General features: G+C 41.5%; 1 protein-coding gene across 2 annotated transcripts in view; it reads left to right on the forward strand.

Moving 5' to 3' along the window:
• Positions 1 to 732: 732 nt before the first annotated feature.
• The window catches only part of PRKAG2 (protein kinase AMP-activated non-catalytic subunit gamma 2), a 222,620-nt gene continuing 207,006 nt past the window's right edge, over positions 733 to 16,346 (forward strand). For both annotated transcript variants that reach the window (XM_056338754.1, XM_056338755.1), the window contains exon 1: positions 733 to 1,018. In XM_056338754.1, the coding sequence (XP_056194729.1) occupies positions 887 to 1,018 (132 nt within the window). In that variant the 5' untranslated portion in view covers positions 733 to 886. The remainder of the gene's footprint in view (positions 1,019 to 16,346) is intronic.

The following is a 16,346-nucleotide window of genomic DNA, read 5'->3' on the forward strand; positions in this document are numbered from 1 at the left end:
TGAGGAGTCAGCCTGTGAGGTCGGGAGGGACAGGAACCGCGCCGCTTTTGTGCGCCTTTGGTAAGGTGAAGGCCAGCCTTTTCGCCCACCCCCGTGCTCCAGCAGCCGGGGGGATGCGGGCACAGCCCCCGCACCCCCCCCATCGCCCCCCGAAGGGCTCGGCATGGCGGCCCGCACACGCGGAGGGGCGCGGGGGAAGGTTGTGTTGTGCTCGCCTTGCACTTCCTGGCGAGCGGCCGGGGCTCCCGGCGGCGCCCGACACCTCCCCCCGCCCCGGCCGGGCTCCCCGCGGGCTGCGCCGGGCACCGCTCCCCGCCGAGCCCCCCGCGGGGCATCCGCGCTCGCCCCGCCGCCCGGGCCGGCCCGGGCCGGCCCCCCGCCACCCCCGGCCTGCCAGCAGCCTCGCCCCAGCGCCTTCCCCTTTTCGGGATTTCGTGGCGTTTGGGTGTTTTTTCGTGTTGGAGTTGTTTGGGGTTTTTTTTCAGTTTCGGGGAGAGTGCGGCCGGGCTGGGCGAGGGGAAGGAAACTTTCTCACCCCCCCTCCCCAGGATGCTCCGGATATTTTTGAAAGGGCGGAAGAGTGAGAAAGCGAGCAGCGTTTGTAAGGGCATCTCATGCTCTTGAGAAGGTCCTCCCTGACACCTCGCTGCTGGGATTAAAGACTGGAGCTGGAGAAACTCCTCCCCTTCCCTCTGCTTCTCCACTCCCCACCCCCCCCCCACCCCCCCCCACCCCCCCATTTCCCAAGACTATTAAAAAAAAAAAAGAAAAGAAAAAAAGAAAATAAGGAGCCTGGAGTAACTGCGGCCGGTGGGACGGTGGGGAGACGTGGAAGAGGAGCTTCCTTTTCCAGATCCATCGCCCAGCACCACGCCTGAGTGAAGGGATGGGAAGCACTGCCATGGACAAGAAGAAGGATGCCTCCAGCAGCAGCAGCAGCAGCAGCAGCTGCAGCAGCAGCAGCAGCAGCAGGAAAACCTCCAGCCAGAAGAAACTTATGTTGCGAGTGCACATCCCCGTAAGTGGCTCCCTCCTCTTCCTCCGCTTGGGCAGCTGGCGTGGCTTGGGCACTGGGGCATGTTTTTCTCTGACATATAGCGCTGGGAGAGGTGTTTTCTGCCGCTGAGGTCTGAAGTTTGGGGCATGCTGGGCTGGGGGGTGTAGCCGATGCAACAGGCAAGTCCTCTCCATGTGGGGTGGGTTGGAGCATGGGGTCTTCCCCTGGTCTCTGCCCCCCGTGCAGTGCTGGAGCTCAGGGTGCAGCGACCGTGGCACGGAGGAGCGAGGATAACTCCAGCTGCACCGCTGCTCCCCTGCCCCGGGCTGTGGGTTTGGTTCAGTATGGCTCATCCAGTTCACACACAGACTTGCAGCGTGGTTTAGTAAAAGGGCTGTTCACCCCCAAAAGCTGGTCTCAGCAGCCCCAGGTTTGGCTCTGGGAACTGTCCGTGTCCTGTGACTGAATCAGTGTTTAATCTGACTCTTCCCTCTCTCGAGACTAATCCACATCTGAATTTCCTAGCACCGGGGAGCTCGGGGCTCTCTCAGATTTGGACTCGAGCACTCTGTTTACTGCTGAAAGAGCTGGGACAGTTGTATTGCCTTGGTGGAGCAGACTAGTGAGCTAGGCAGTTTGTTCACGGACTGTTTTGTTTTGTGTATTGACATTGTAAAGAAAGATGCAAGAAATTACAGTATGTAGATACAGAATAACCTCAGACCAAAAGTTTCTTTTTATTGCCAGTGAGTACTAAAAGGCTAGCTGGCTCTGGCTTCGGAATTTATATGCCTTTCAAAACTTTGGTTATTGTTTTTGTTTACTATTACGATGTTTTTGTTATCTATGTAACTATTTAGCTTTTTATTCTCAGTCCTGATACTCTTTTGGGTTTGGTGCTTCTGGCAAGAAATGACAAGAGTCCCTGTATAGTTTTCTGTGAAAACTGGGTTTGGTTTTGTTTTTTATTTTTATTTTTTAATCTCTTTATGTAAGAGTGGGAAACAGTCCTACACATGTCTCTGCCAGCCTATCAGGGAGGAAAAAGATATTTCTGGTTCTAAGTTTTCCTTTTGTTTTAGGGAAGAATAAGAAATCATAGCAAATTTATTAGGTGTCTTGAGTGTGTGGAATAAAATGGAGGAGAAATACATGGCTCTTCTGCGGATTTCATTTTTCTCTGGAGAGGAATGCAAGCCCAAGAGCCTAAGCCAAACTTCTGGAGCTCTTGTGTGCATTCAGTACTAGGAGAAATGGGTCTTGTTTGTGCTAACATGGGTGTCGCCTACACATTTGTGACTGGAGTTTTTAGGCAATAATCTTTGCCATGTTACCAGTAGTACTTCACAATAGAGATGCAAAATACACCACACCAAAGCACCACTCATCCTGCACACCTTATTCCTTTCCACCCTGTCTGCTGCATTGTCTCTGCCATTTCTTTCCTCTTTCCATCGCTCCCCTCGCCGCCCCCCCCCCCCCCCCCCCCGCCTCTGACTCAGTCTAGCCGGGAACTTCGGTGCAGCTGGATCTCCACCTCTGCTCCAAAAAGCTGCATTTTCTGCCTGCTGAAGAGCTGTAGCTGGTTTAGGAGATGCTGCAGTTGCTGCAGGTTTTTACACAATCCATCTGGTGCTTTTGAAATACCTTCTGACCACCAGATAACTCTGACCACACCAGTACTTGCAGCAATTTTGCTCATTTTATGGTTGTAAAGCTAAGGTAGAAAAAACGCCTGAGTACCTTGTTTGCACTTAAGCATTATTGACAGAGGAAGGCTAATGCTTTTTCTTAATTGCCTCCCTAAGCCCACAGACAAACTTTCTTCCTAAGTGTTGCCTTAGTTCTGTCTTGGATGGAACATCAATAATAGTGGGCCATATTTTTTCATGTTCATTAATATCTTGGCTTCTTTGCTGTGCAGTTTGTCATCTAGGTAGTGGTCCTTATCCAGATACAAGCCTGTAAACGCCTGATATGGCACTGAAGTTGACATGAGTTGTTCACCCAGCTGGAAGAAATTCAAGATTTATTTGGTAATGAGATAACACCTTCCATCTCTCTCTCTCCCCAAAATATGATTCCCCTGTTCCATTCTGCATCTTTCTAGCATCCCTGACATGGACTATTGGGCCCAGAGTCTTTCAGGTTGTACTGACATTTTCGATGGTTTTCTGTAATCTGGCAGAGTTTAAATATGACCAGCTATAAGAACGAACATTTTTCTCATTCTCCTCATTTGACAGTGCAATCTGCATTTGAAAAGATCCATTTAGACTGTTTTTTTTTCTCTTTCATAACGTTTTCTTGGCTGTTGTTTTGAAGCATCATTCCTATTATTTCAGTGGCGCCTGTCAGTGTAGCTGTAGTTGTCAAGGGAGCTTTCACCAGACAGTAATTTTTATTTTGTTCATCCTCTTCTTTGTGTTGCTGTGAGATCATGTTTATTGCTGAGACATGTAATTCTTGCTCATTGAGATCTTCAAATTAGGAACAAGAGAAGGACTAAAAAGGTCTGAGTAGGAAGGGAGAGAGGAGTCAATTCTGAAAGAGAAAGCAGTGGGACAAAAAGGTACTGTTGCGATGCAGGCTGTCCTAAAATGTATTTATTAGTCATGTAGAAATTCTAACTGAAAAAGTAATGACAAATATTGTGGGGGAAAAAAAAAAAAAAGAAAGGATAATAATCCAAAATATGCTACAGTTAGGTTAGAGGATTGCAGAATAAGAGGTGTGCCTGAAAAGAAAGTTGTATGCTTTTATTCCTTCTCCCATAGATTTTTTTCTTTTTTTGGTTTACCCATGACAGTGGGAAAAAATGGATCAATTGAAGAAAGCTGGTTTTGTGTCTTGCAACACTCCAGGGTATTTCTCAGGTACATCTTTCTCAAGCAAGAACAAGACATGATACAAAAAGCCTGGAAACACTCAATTTTCACCTTCTTTCTGTGCTCAGTCTCCTTTGGCACAAGTGGGTGGTGCCCAGCCCTTGCTTCTGGGAATAGCGGTAGACCACTAAGTTCCTGCCAGTTGGGTTTCCTAGCTGCTCTCAACTCGGCACTCAGTAGCCAAGAGTAAAGCGGGGGCCACTCTGTTCTGTTAGTGTGGCAGGGAAGTATTTGCTAAATTGCTGGACTGATTGGAAAAAGTTTTTGTTGTTTTCTTTGTAAATACAGAACCGACTAAACCCTAGTAATTTAGATAGGCTATAATATAATTGCAGGAGCTTTTGTAAAGTAGAGGTCATATCAACCTCCATCTTTCCCAGCAGCATGTTCTGAAGTCTTGAAATTAGAGATGCCTAAATGGAAATTTCTGGTCCAAATATCTTTGAAAGCTGCTACAGATTTGAATAGAAACCTTTGCTCTCTGGATGCATCACATCCGTAATATGAAGACATTAGCGTTATAAAATTCCTTTTTAAGTCATTAGAAGTTAATGATTGGCCATTGCTTTGAACATTTTAAAAACTGTTCTAAGATGGGATGCAATTGTCTGCTGAGCAGGAGCTCACAGCAGTGAGATTGGTATGTTCTTTTGTCATCTTGCAAAATTGATCTATTCTAACGTTGTTACCGTTGTAATCCTGTTGCTGAAAAAAAAAAAAAAAGGGAGAGTTTCTGCTCTTGCTTACTTTGAATTTCATCTGGGATTATTCAGTCAGTGCCAGCAAAGTTATGTTGTATTTACACTAGCACGACTGAGGGCAGGACCTGTCTCGAGAGCTTCACCATGGCAAGTGCCAAGCATCTGCTGGTCCCAGCAGGTAGAAATTGCAGAACCTTGCCACTTCCTTGGATTTTTCCCAAATATATCACAAGGTGACTTTTTATTCAAAAGAACAAAGAGATTTTTTCACAAGGATGACAAAAATAACATCTGCAAATGAATATAAAAACATCTTTCAGTTCAGTGAAGTGGCTGTTGCCTCTGGTACTTCAACCCTGACAGCAGAGTTGATGCATTAGAAGCATGCTCTTGGAGATCATGATCCTTTATTTTCAATGTCACACAAACACCTCTGCACGCTTTCTCCCATCTCTTTGTCAACTTCTGTGATTTTGAACAGACCCCTCAATGTGCAGATTTATAGCCGTTTCCAGGCCTGTTGTTATGTTGGGATGCCAGGCTGAAACATCAGATGGCTTAAATATTTCTAACCTGATAGATGACAGTGATGTTCTGACAGCTAGTGTTGGCTTGGGCTCTGCCCCTCCATCTTGCTTTCCACATTTGCAAAGTCATTAATGGCTGCATGCCTAAGAAATCACTGTGAAATGATTTTGTTCTGACACAGTTTTTGCAGGGTGCTTCTTGTCTCCCAGTAATTGCTGGGTGGGCTGATAAGAACAGCACTTCAGTTTAGGGATCACTTTAGGAAGCTGTAGATGAGGAATAAGTTGGTTGATTCTTTCAAAGAAGGTGAGGGAATCAGCTTCCAGTGTGATCTAGGCATGAAAAAAATGTTTGTTTTCTTGGGAAAAGGAGGTGGGGGGAGAGCGAGACAGAGGAGAGAGAAGTATTTCACTAGAATTAAATCTGCAGCTGTCCTCCTCCTTGCTATCATAGGGCAGACTGAGTTGTCCTGAGCCTCTGTGGCCTTGAAGTTTAAATTTGGATTCCTCCCTAAAGGGCTGATATATTAAGGATCCGGAAGGGCAAGGAGTACTTGCTCAGGAGTGTTGAGATTGCACTTTGAATCTATCTGAAGGAAAAAAAGAAAGGATTCATGTTTACAGTCATAATAGCTGCTGCTGTAATTAGGGACGTTCTTAGTCTTTTTTTTTTTGTTTTGTTTTAAAGCATGAGACAAACTAATCATCAGCTTATTGAAAAGTACTGCTTCTTTAAAATATCACTTATTTGGGTAGGAGATTCTGCTCCTAAATGGTCTCATCCAACCTCCTTTGTATATACCTGTGAGCCTGTGAGGACTGTTGGCTCAGAGGAATGTGAGTTTGCTTGGAGGAATAAGTCATGAATGTGGAAGGAACCTCACAGAAATGTGGATGGTGAGACTTACGGCCTCAGGGAAGGTTACTCACATCGTGCTCATATTGGGGGAATTACTGAAACAGAAGAAAATTGCATGCTTCTAGAGGGATCAAGAGTGAAGTGGAAGGTAGTGGTCTCCACCTGGGAGGTTACAGTGCCTGTTCACAGACCTGCACCACAGTGCATTCAAGGGAGCTGTTCATTTGTGACTGAAAGCAGAATTTGACTCTGAAGACAGGATTCAACAATCATTTTGTTGATGATGTATGGACAGTCATCGAAGTAGGTTGGTGTGCCTGTCTGCTGGTTTGGCAGGGCTAACGGGAGTAGAAAGGAGCTAAAACTGTGTCACCATGGTGGTTGGTAGACCAAATTATGGACATTCATGTTGAGTAAGTACCACATATAATCCTCATCCCTTTGAAGAAGAGGTGAATTTATATCAAAAGGCATCGCATGCATAGGGACTAATGAAAGAGCAGAGTTGGTTACAAGAGAAATGAAGCATCAAGGAAGACATTGGTGGCAGACAGGAGATGTCACAGAATATGTCTGTCTGGCATAGAAACAGCGCCTTAGTGGGCTAGGTTACCCTAAACCGATCATCACGCTTTGACAATTAGTCTGCTTTCAGGGCCTGATCTAGTTGCAGAGGACTGCTGTCTTAATTTTCTGTAGACACACTGGAGAAAGTGTTATGGCCTAACAAATACGGAGAGTTGTGCATGTCTTCAAAGACAAAAAGAAAAAGCAGCTTGAATGTATCTTGGATGGAGTATGTTTTTTCTCCTGGAAAGGAGAACTTAGGTATACACATAAATATAAGATGCCATCAATAAATATAAAGTATTATTGTTGGGTTGGTGATGCAGTGCTATGCTAGTAGTGAACGATTTCTAGTATTAGCAGTGAGTTGAAACAGTGATGTATATGACAATTTCTGCAGCAGAATGCTTTTTGTGTTTATTCTTTAGGTAGTTGTAGAAACTGGAGCATAATGCTTCAGTTTAGTGTTTGCTTCTGTAATACTGTCTCTCTTAAATTGCTTGCATATAACTACATATGGAATCTTTAAAGCATGAAAGCATTATTTACACAGTAGAGAACCAAAACATAACATGGTAGTTCAGTTTTTGACATTGAGGATTCATAGAATGGTACATGGCGTGCTTTAAATTTTCGTATAATTTAGCATGACAGTAAATTACATTATGTAGGCATGACTTAGTAGGATGCATAGCCAATGCATTGCAGTACGTGTTTCATGGTTGTCATTTATATCACACACCATGATTGTTCAGACCTTTATGGTCATTATTGCAAAGGGTGCCTGTGACCCTCTGCTCCAAAACAAGAACCTATGTCATAAGCTGAAGACTTAATCTATTTTTGCAATCAGGGTGATAGAGCTATATGCCTTTTTTAAGTTGCTGGAGAACACATTAATTGATCTGGATTTTCATTAGGAAGAAGCATGTGCATCATAAGCATTATCTGTCATGTTATGAAGCCTTTATCATCATTTATTCACAACAGGCATTGTGCATTTTGCGGTTACCTTTTCAGTCAGTAATACTGCTGGAACAATGAAAATAAGAAAATACTCTCCTTCTGCAAGCTGAAGAAAGAAAAACTGTCTGAGTGGTCAGAGTACTGTCTTGCAGCACTACAAATCACAGGATTTTCCTGCTCAATTGTAGACTTACTAGTGGTCTTTTATGAATGACTGAAGTTCGGATCTGGTTTGTGGAAGTTACATGCCTGTTGATTCCTTTAGAAAAGTTTGGAAACACATTTTCCATGGAATTAGAGAAATCAATACTTGGTGAGCCAGATTAGGGGTAACATTTGAATCCAAGCATGAAGAAACATTTCAATGAAGGCAAGCTGTCCATAGAAGAGGTATAGTTGTAAGAATATGATGGATTAAACAGGTGCCATTAACATTGCCTATAGCCTGCCTAGTGGAAGAAATGGATTGTTACCTGCATGCCACTTATTTTTAATGGATCTACATGGACACTGGGAAAGACACCTAGAATTATGCACAGAATACTGAAGCGTGTCACAATGACTTATGTTTTTGCTACCTAGCCATAATCATTGACAAATTTCCACAGATTCAGGACTGTTCTATGCCTTTACATAGTTCTGCATTTAATATGTTTGCTAAGCCTGTGTTGCCTTGCATTTGATGATGTGGCCTTTAAAAGGTATACCTTCTAAGAAGTGTTTTTAAAGAATTGTGGAATAGTTGAGGTTGGAAGAGACCTCTGGAGATTGTCTAGTCCAATCCTTCTGCTGACCGGTCACTGCAGTCAGCTACAGCAGGTTGCTCAGAACTGTGTCCTATCAGATTTTTAATATCACCAAGGATGGAGATTGCACAGTTTCATTGCTCTGAAGGAATGCATTTGGGCAAGTGAGAGCTCCTTGAGAGTAAATATAGTTCAGCCACTACACAGGCACATTGAATTTAACTCTACAGTTGGTTGGATCTTGTCCCAGAAGCATAGAGTCCATGTGGGGAATGAAGCTGGATTTGATTGTGTAGTGTAGAGACTTTGAGAAAAGCAGGCTTTGAGATAGGAGTTGAAACTGGAGGCACAATAGTGCCAACGAGGCTTGTGGAAGAAAGGGACGGTAAGGAAGAGATAAAAAAAGGTGCTTAGTCAGTGTTATCACAATACGTATGGGAGTTTACCAGCTTCTCAGTAGAGCATTGCATCTTCTGGAATGTGGTTTTCATCATGCGTTGTCATTCCTTCTGTATAAATTAATTAGAGGGGGATTTGCTGTTACTGAGTATTAATCATGGCTTCTATGTTGGAAGTGTGATCTAAACCAAGAGGCATGAGGAAGGATGTTCGGGGTTAAGAGCACTAAATCATCGCCTAGCTGCCTGAATCTCTGTCTGGTGTATTGCCTGAGGTTGGGCAGAGAAGAGTCCTTGACGTAAGCTTTGCATTTCTGAATGGCTGAAGCTTGAAGTCCACAAAGAATAAACTTTTGAAGTATCACTGTGCCACACTGAAACACTGAAACATCTTAAGGGATGTTCTTTCCATCCATGACTGAATGCTGTTGAACTAGATGTCTATGCATGCATAAGGATCCATATGTTAGTAAGTCAAATTCTCTGAAGCATTTAAAGCCTTGATAGATGTTATAGACTGGAGGCAGGTGAGAGGAAATGACATTGTCCCTGCAGTACTGATATTCAAGTAGGTGGCTGGAGTTTAAGCAACTTGCCCCATGTTGTGCAGGAGTGTGACAACTGGACTCATGAAGTCTTGAGACCTAGTTCACTTTTCTTAACCTTAAGCCCCATCTTTTTCCTGTGGTATTTGTCCCATAAAGATCCATGTGCAAGCTCAACCTAAGTCAGCAATGATGGAAAGTGGTTTTCCTTTTGCTTTTTGAAAGTAAGTGTGATGTGAAAGGATTCCAGTCTAATGTCTACGGACAGTCATGCAGTGTTCTAAAATAACACTGGTAGGGACTCTTTGGCAGACTGATCAGGAGGACCAAGGACTGAGTATATTAGATAACTTAGGGGAGACTATTAAATTCCAGCATCCAAAGTGGTACTTCAGTGAGCGTGCCTAATTATCACACCCTCCATGTGGTTCATGTGGTTGTTGAACGTTGTGAAATGTTAGTCTTTTTGTTTGTTTGTTTTGGATAGCTGATGGCACATCAGTTGTAGGGTTCTTGAAACAAGGCATCTACAGCCATTTAGCATGTTGTCATGTATAAACTAAAGCAGATGGAGTTTCAGACATCTGAAATAGCACTTTACCAGCCATGTTCATCTTACAGCACCCTCCAAAGAGTTTGCAGGCATCCTGTCTCCATTCCAGCACTCCACTGACTTGTCTTTCCAGTTTTTGGAGCTGGGCATTCCCCGGTACTGCTGCTAGCTAGTGCAGGAGAGAGACTACTAGCATGGTCTCAAACACTATCTTCTTGGATACTCCTTCCGCTAATGCTAGATCAACTCTACAGTTTTATGGGAAAATGGAGAGCTTCTGCCATCTGAGAAGTTGAGCCAACATTATTCATAACCATAAGATTTATAGCCTGAAATGAATGGGAGGTAGAAGATGTTATTCAGCTGTTCCTTTACCCTTTTATTTAGCTAGTTGGTGTTAAAGGTAAATACTAATTTAATAGACTTCTTTTAGTTGGGTGACAATTAATTATACATTTTCCTTATATTTTTTATGTTTTTGAGAATGACTGTACATGCTCTAAGCTATGCAGAGGCAGGAGGGTACATGCCAGCATTCTTCTTTATAAAGCAATACCAGTAATGCAAAAACTGCAATTACTTCAATTATTTTTTCTGTATTGTGTACTTCAGAGTTCTGGCTCCTTTCACTGTGGCAGACCTGTGGAGGCATCATCAGCTGGCATGCAAAAGTCACTGTTAAATGAACTCTTTTGATTTTCAGCTGTAAAACACTGAAGTCAATAAAAGAGGAAAAATGCCTTACTTACCCATGTACAATAGCGAGCTAGTCTCCATTACTTAGTAAGACAAAAATGTTTTTCACCCAGTATTTATCAGCTGGCCTATGCACCTCAACCAATAGTTACCAAGGCAGAGCAAGCTGCTATTCACCGGTTGGCTTTATTAACAGACTATATGCATCCTCCCATCCCACCGTAATGCTGAATAAAATACACTACCTTACCGTGCCTTCTTAGTTAGCCACCAGATTTTATTTTCATGGTATTCGTTGTCAGATAAAATGAGTGGTAACTTGGTAAGCCTTGGTAACTCATTCCCTTTTGATGTCCATCTGTCTATAATCCGAGATCCAGAAATCAGAGACCAACAGATGACTCAAGTTGGCTTGAAATGCCATTCACAAGATTAATTCTTGAGGAAAAAAGATGCTAAGAAGCCTAGTAGTTCAGTAGGATGGGATTTTAAAAAGAATTTAGGCACATTAGATCCCTTTGCAGTATTTGAAGATCCTATTAATTTAGCATCAGGATGTCCTTAAATACATTTGAAAATCAAGCTTTACGTCTTTCAAGCTTTCAAGATGCCATCTTCCCTCTCTGCTATTTATACCTGTATTATGAACCAGAAACTGATTTTCCTACTTGTCCACTCCCAATAACATTCTCTTTCACCGATTGCTAAAATGGAAAAAAACCCAACAACCAACCAAAAACCCCCAAGCCAGATGCTTGTTTTTGATGAAACAGAGATTGAAAGTAATACTAGGAACTAATTTGGGAAGACATAAATAGCAGCTGTTCTCTTGATGATAAAGACTGAAACTAATACTGATACTTTGTGCAGTGCAATCCGTTGTGAGACATGATAAAGTCTATGTACAACCTTACATTGGACTGAGAGTGACTAAGTATTATATACGATAAAGAATTCAAAAGGAAATTCCTTTTCTGTTCCCTTCAACTTTTAAATGTAACTTGAGAAAAAGCTGCAATCATTTAAAATTTGAGAGGATTTTTGATTTATATATTTTTTACTTGGCTAAACTTTTAAAGTTTTGTGAACTACTTTAGGCATTTAATGTGTTTAGACTCACTGTGGATCGTTATTTCAAATTTACTTTCAAATATGACTGTTTTAAAAGGAAAAATATGTTTTACTGCCATAATCTGCATATACTTTTTTTCAGCGTGTTTATGAAGCAAAGATATTTGAGTTTAAAGGTATTTCGAGTTCTGCAAGGCACTGTCAATATTGCTTTGTGAGCTGCTGCTTGTTGAACTCACTGGAGAGAAATGGGAGGACACAGAGGAGCTAGCTCCTCAGGTCGTGAGGTGGGTTAACCAACTTAGTCTTTGAATTTTCACTATACGTATCAGCTGTAAAACAAGCTTTTAGCCTTGACTGTACTTGGGTTGAAGTAACTGAGGAAGAGGCACGCATGTAAAAGCGAAGGTTAGTGATATCAATGGCAGTTTAATGGATGAGAGTTGGAACACACAGGCTGAACATCTGGGGACATATGTCGGGGGATCACCTTCTCATGAAGGAACAGCAAAATCTAATTTCTCTGGACTTTAGCAACAAAATGAGAGGAAATATTAAGTATACACTCTAAGGGAACATCCATTTTCAGAGAAGATATTTCTAAGAGTTCAATTGCAGGGAGCAATATGTACCTTTGATTATGTTTTATGGTTTTGAATGTTCTGTGCACTTGACTAGGTTAATTTAAAAAACATGTAAAGACACAAGTGCAAAGCCTGTGTGTGTGAGGGGAAACAGCCCTGTGTACAGCTGTTTACTATAAGCTGAATACATTCAGTGTGTATGTACAAGCTGGCAAATTGCTCATGTTGCAGAGAAATTAACTGTGATGGAAAATGCAGTAGACAATTAATTCAGGAAAAAAAACCACATTATGAATATGCTTCTGCCTGATGTTAAAACATCTGGATTTAGTTTCTAGCTGTAATAAGATTGGTTTTGATTTCGTATCCTGTGTTTTAATGTCACAAAGCAAACAGAACAACGGGCTGACTTTGTATCTTGACCTTTAGGCCATTTTTATTTCGGTGGGGTTTGGTTTTGGGGTTTTTTTTGTTTGTTTGTTTACAAGACTAAGTAATTTAAAGTCTGATCACCTGGGGTATTGTGCTAAGAGATTAATGTATATTTATTTGAGTCCTATTATCTCAGATAGTCGTAACCAGGACTAACTTTCTTCTTCCTTGTCTCTGTCTGCTTCCCTGCATAGAAGGCAGTTGCTGTAGAAGGCCTCCAAGTCATGTCATGTCAAATAATGCATGGTCTTCAGAGCTCACTGGGGGAGAGAAAAGTCTGGGAACAATGTGAGCAGGCACAGCCAGGCACTTCCACTAATTGTTGATGTGGACGACAGAATACAAAAGCAGAAGGAGGGAGGGGGAATGGAAATGTGTCTTGGTGTGGAAACGACTGTGTAAAAACAAATATGCCTGGGCTTGTTCATTGGGAATGTACATGTTGCACAGGAGAACTCCCACAACAGGAATCCTCTGCTTTAGTCTGCCCCTGCCAGATAATTTTAAAAAGTTACTTTTTAAATTTATTTACCTAGAGGTAAAGCTTAGAGGCTTTCTTGGCTATTGAGCATGTGGACTTCAGCAACCATGAATTGTAACAGGAAGAGACATTTCGACTGGTAATGGGTCTGAGCCTTCATGTCCCGCTGCCCTTCTGCAACACTTGCACTGTTGGAGAAGTCACAGTGCAAACTGTTGCTGTTCACAATAGGTCTCCCTCCAACCCTGATGAAGTAGCAATATTAAACACCAGCCAGGCAGCCTGGCAACAGTGTCTTGTGGATTATTATTTTTTTTTTAATTGGTTGGAAACAGGAGTGCTGAGGTACTAACAGACTGGCTCCTGTTCTTACCTCTGCCGCCAAGAGTGGTTTCAAAGAATGTTTATCAATATAGTGATAGGCACTTTATATATATATAAAATACAAATACATATATATGTATATATTATATATATATAATAATATATGAAAATGTGCAAATTACTGCTGAGTTCACTTGAAACTATAAGTTAAGTTTTGGTTCTAGTTATTTGGTATTGCCTAAATACTGGGAATGATACGAGTGACACACAGGGCACTTGCATGTTCATCTATGCCTGAAAGATGACCATGCTGAAAAGTAAGTATTTCTGCAGTGAAATGCAACAGCTGCAGTTAGTAATCAGCACAATGCAACACATTTGGTAAAAATCCAAATGCTTACTTTATCCATTTATTAAATGAGTTGAAAATGTCTAACTGAACCAAAAACTATTATGGAGGCAAAAGGAAAGAAAATGGCCAGCAGAAACACAAATTTGTTGATTATATAATGGACCTATCATTAGTAACTTGATTATGACAATGCACTTGCTTTTTCTCCAAGAAAGATACTTGTTCCTACCAGGGCTGATTGAACTTGAGAAGCAGTTTGATTATTGCAGAGTATGTTTTAAATGGAAAAGGATAATAAAGTTAAGTAAGATGGAAAACTACTTGCTGGTAGAAATATGATTGCTGATAGCATTGCAGAAAAGTGAGAATGCAGAAATGGATGGTTTATCCAAGGAGTTAGATTTATCTCTTTTTAGTTAAAATTATGTAAATTCAGTGATATGAAAGTTATCACGAGGAGAACCCTGAAGGCTGATGATGGCTCAGAGTGCAAATTAAGTTCATCATATGAAATTCTTCACAACAGTCCGTTGTGGTGCTTCTATTTTGACAGGCAGGATTGGCCTTGCAGCAATTACCACTGAAGATATTCATCACTGTAGTGTGGAAATCTGACTTCCTGGCACTGGGCTGGGAACTTCATTTCACAGTGATCTCCTTAACATCTTTGCTGACTAAGACTAATTTTGAGCACGTTGCCAAAAGGTCTTAGTTTCTCAGTCTTCTTCCTAGTCTTCCAGTTTTCACATCAGATTTCTCTTGATTATGTGTTGCTATTTTTGTAAGCCTGTGATCCTGAATGCTAATGGGAGCCACAAGGGGGACACCCACGGTTAGAATTTTAGGGGACTTAAATAGTTTTCTTTTTTTTGCTTAAGTGACCTGTTTGGTGCAGATCAGGGAATGGCTGACCCTGCTGGACCAAGATTTCCATGTATGAGCTGATCACCACTAAATATACTGAGTATGATTCTGGTATTACTTGCCTTAGGGGAAGTATTTTCCCTGTTGTCACTGAAACTGCTGTCATCAGTGGGGTTTGAGATGGAGGCACTATTTCTGCATGAGGTGAAAATGTTAAGATTTCATTATGGCTCTCTGCAGGTTAGAGGGTTGGGACAAGGAACCACATGAAGCTTGTGAGTGTATAAAGTATACATGAGAGAAGTATGGAGTAGTGGTAAATACCTCATCAATGGATACCAAAATATCAGTGGGTTTTTTTTCAATTTTGCAATAGTTCAATGTGACAAACATATAAGTTTCTTCAGGGTGTTCTGCTGAGAGCTTTCTCAACAATTTTTTCAGTACTGCTTACCACAAATCTTAGCACATTCAACAGGACTGTGCAGAATGCCTGATACAAGAGATCTGCAATGGAGATGGGAGTGTGAAACCACGGTTATAGTGGTAATATATGGCTAATGCTATGATTCACCCTCTCAGCTATTCTGATTGTGTTACAACTGTAATTCTGTAGCTGTGGTTTCTTCCAGTGGTCTAAATGGGGAGGCAGGTAAGAGGTTGAACTCACTGCGAGCCAGAAAACCTAAAATATCTCTGTGAGTATTGGCAAAGTGCCCAGACCAGAATAAATATGTTCAGCCTTTCTTTTTCACATCCCCCTAGTAGAGACAAAATACAAAAAGGCCAAACAGAATTCTGACAGACTGTATTTTGTTTAAATAGAGGCCTGGTAACTATATGAGATCAAGAGGCAGTTATAAGGCTAAGTCCTGTACTTTACATGGATTTATAACAGCCATATAAATAAAGTATGTATTTGTGCACAGGCTGAGGATTTGTAAATTTGAACTGTTTTATGTATGTTTGCATAATATATGAGGTTTTTAATGTGTAGTACATACACTTGGCTAGACTTTTTTTGTTGGACTCATCACGGTAATGTAATGTTTTCTTTTCTGACCATCGTGTCAGAATTTATCACAATCTATTTAATAGGAAAAAAACTTCTTTTTTCTATCCTGGTTTGCGTACAAGGCGAGTTCTGAGGAAAGCTTGACTTCTCCAAGAAGCTTCCAGAAGTTCCAAGAAAGGTTCATTTCCATCTGGTAATTAATTAAAAATAGGCCTGAAGAAGTTCCTCTTTTTCTTTCTAGGATATTCTGTCATTCAGGCTTTTCAGCACTGCTGTCCAGTAGTCTAACTGTGTGTCATTTTACAGAACTGCTCAGAGAAGGATCTGTGATACCAATGGAGGGACAGGACTTACCTCCAGTGGCTGGAGCTGGTGTTCTTGGTCTGGCACATTGGCTGGGCTGCACAGGACGTTATAATTTTGGGAAGGAAATTTAATTATATGTTCTGGCAGTAGCCTTAACATTTTCTTGCTCTTGACTTTTTATCGTTGGGAAATTACATGTAAAGCAACTGCAACTACTGCAACATATTCGTGTGTTTTATATATAACTTCAAAGCACAGCGAGTATGAATGTTCATCTTGGTTAAGTCTTTTCCAAGTATATGTGTTCATTAAGCTGTCCATAGAAATTCAGTGAAACATAAACTCAGCTATTTCTGGTAATTCATTAACAGATTCATCTAAAACTTTCGTTTCTGAATCAGGTCATGAATGTCCCATTTCCTCACCAGTCCAAAAATACACAGTTGGTTTGGTGGTTAAAGCGAAGTCTAGGCA

Source organism: Falco biarmicus, chromosome 4 (genome assembly GCF_023638135.1).
Source record: "Falco biarmicus isolate bFalBia1 chromosome 4, bFalBia1.pri, whole genome shotgun sequence".
Lineage (NCBI taxonomy): Eukaryota > Metazoa > Chordata > Aves > Falconiformes > Falconidae > Falco > Falco biarmicus.